At 61.1% G+C, this 2,556-nt stretch overlaps 1 protein-coding gene across 1 annotated transcript; it reads right to left on the minus strand.

The window, feature by feature from the left end:
• Positions 1-32: 32 nt before the first annotated feature.
• LOC102890781 (high affinity cationic amino acid transporter 1) lies at positions 33-2,482 on the minus strand (the record flags this gene model as incomplete). Its single annotated transcript, XM_006925311.2, has 3 exons — positions 2,351-2,482; positions 464-681; positions 33-199 (listed from the first exon to the last, which is right to left on the minus strand). Coding segments are annotated over exons 1-3 (507 nt in total), but the record flags the coding sequence as incomplete, so codon positions are not given.
• Positions 2,483-2,556: the final 74 nt, after the last annotated feature.

Consider the following 2,556-nt stretch of genomic DNA (forward strand, 5'->3'; position numbering starts at 1 on the left):
CCCCTGCAGGCCCGTTGGGCGGAGCCGCTGACCTTAAACGAGAGCTTGGTCTTGCTCTCCGGCTGCTGCCAGATAATGACGGTGACCACTGAGCAGAGGACGGCAGAGCTGATGAGCACGAAGAGTGCCCACAACTCCCCCCGGGCTAGGGCCTCCTTTCCGAGCACGGTCACGATGCAGAAGACGATAATGAGAATGGCTGATGGAGAGAAAAGCAGAGAGAGATGCATGTATCTCGACCACGTCTCAACTCCCGTGGATACCCCAGGTCCCCCCAAAACCTACAGAGACGGAGGCTCTGTTTCTGTAGGCAGCACCTCTGATGAGGCCAGAATGATGAGCCCCACGGTACAGGAGGACGGATGCTCGTCCCTTCCGGCCACCCCCCGTGACGAGAAACCACACAGGGCCAGCGAGCAGGCCCAGGACCCCGGACACCTTACAGGGAAGGGCAGGCTCCTACCTATGAGGCTGCTCGAAACGTTCACGATCAGCCCTGAGATTTTGGAGGGCTCCTTGTTTTTGGGTGAGAGCAAGGTTCTCAAAGAAAACTTTTCCGCCTCCGGCAGAATGCCCGTCTGGGAGTCGCTGGTGCTGGACAGCTCGTGCTGGTCCACCGGGTCCAGCTCGTCGGTCGTTCTGGCCATCTGGTACACCATGTTGGGCTGCTCTGGCTGATACCTGCGCAGAAACGCTCGGCGTGACCGTCACGCCACGCTCGCGGCAACGGGACGCGTGCTGCCTCGCGTCCTCAGCAAGGCTCCGGGGCGAGCCGCCCAGGGCACGGGGCATAGAGCGGGGGCAAGGTGGCCGGAGCGACGTCTTCTCGGGCCACGTGGGGACGGAGGAGGAGGCCTGGTCCTCGCCCGCTGCTGCTGCTTCCGACAGCAGCTCCCTCGCTGCCCTTCGCTGCCAGAACACGTGACGTCCACCGGGAGCCGACCCGGGGCGGAGACGGAGCGACACGCGCTGCCCGGCTGAGGAGCGGCGCCAGCCCGGGGACGCGCGTGTTAGTCCACTCGCGGCTCACAAAGCCGCGCTGCGGGGAGCTAACGGCGCAGACGGGAACAGAGAGCAGGAGCGTCGGGGCCCCGTTAGGTACGGGGTGCCGGAGGAAAGCGTCTGCAGCTGACGGGCTGGAGAGAGTCCGGCGGTTGGAGGAGTTCACTGGATCGGTTTATTTTAAACTCCGAGCGCCTCGGTATAAATAAATCTGTGGAGCTGAGCGAAGCGCCCAGCCTACGGCGGGACTTCCAAGCCACAGCTACTACGAGAGCAGAAGTCGTTTTAAACGAGGCTCCTCATCTTCCTGCCCCAAACGAACAGAGCTCGAATCTTTTGCGCCGGCTTTGACAATCAGAGCGCCCGATGAATGACTCTGTACCTCGTCTCGGAGCGAGCATAAAGACGTCCCCTGCATTTTCACTGGTTCGCTCGGGCACCGCCGTGCGGTCAGTTACAGTGGGGGGACCGCGGAGAATGCCTAGCGTTGAGCTCTGGGGAAGGAGTGAGTGGCAAGAGGGCTGGCAAACTGGTTTTAGCTGGTCCGACAGAGCCGCGACCAAGGCTCGACCCAGCAGGTTTCAGGGAACTAGCTGCGGAGTCATCAGAAACGAAGCCAGTGGCCTTGCAAGTGGAACGAATACCTGAAAACCTATCGCAGGCTCTCGCCAGGTGACCAGCACTGGGGGCCTCTGTGGGCACGTGTTCTCACGATGGAGGCCACTTCGGGCCACTCCTGGAGGTGGGGACGCAGAGCCCAGCACTTCCAGCGCAAAGGAAAATGGGTGGCCGGCAGGACGCTTTGGGAGGGGGCTCTGAGGCGGCTGCGAACGCCAGGACCCCAAGCCTAGGCCTGCGGCTGGCCTGGGACACGCAGGGCCAGAGCAGCCAGCACCTGGAAAGTCTCCCGAATGTCAGCCTCGGTCACCCTCACCACGTAATGGGATTCCTTCCTCCAGCGGCTGCACAGCGAAGCATCGCTGCGACCTGAGCCTCACAGGTCATCGTAGTGACCTAAGTGTCACTGGATTCTCCTGACTCCTCCCATCCCCTCTGGACCACTTCGAAATCATTACAGGATCCAGGCCCAACACTTGGGCTATTCTTTCAACAACTAGCCAGAAAAACAAGGGCATATGACAGGGGGTAGTGGGGCCACCCCTGACTCTTTTTGAAGGTGTTCTCTGTCACCAGTCTCTGCCACCCAATCCCCACTCCCCTGGGCAGTCCCCAAAGGGCCTCTCAACAACCTAAAACTTGCACGGTATAAACCATTAACTCTAACTGCTCAGAGGTTAGCATGGTACACGCGCTCATCTGTTGCGAGGCCCAGAAAAGCCATACATACCGCAAGACCAAGACGCAGGCAGCCACCAAAGAGTAAGCCAGGAGAGTGCCAATGGACATGAGGTCCACCAAGTCCTTCAGGTCGAAGAGGAAGGCCATCGTGGCTGGGGAGGAGACAAACATCAGGACCCATGGGTGGCCCTCCGCACGTCCCGCCACCCAGGGCACGCGAGGGGTGCTGCTCTCTCGTCTCCCCTCCCGTCCCCC

The sequence above is a fragment of the Pteropus alecto genome, unplaced genomic scaffold (genome assembly GCF_000325575.1).
Source record: "Pteropus alecto unplaced genomic scaffold, ASM32557v1 C19036513, whole genome shotgun sequence".
Lineage (NCBI taxonomy): Eukaryota > Metazoa > Chordata > Mammalia > Chiroptera > Pteropodidae > Pteropus > Pteropus alecto.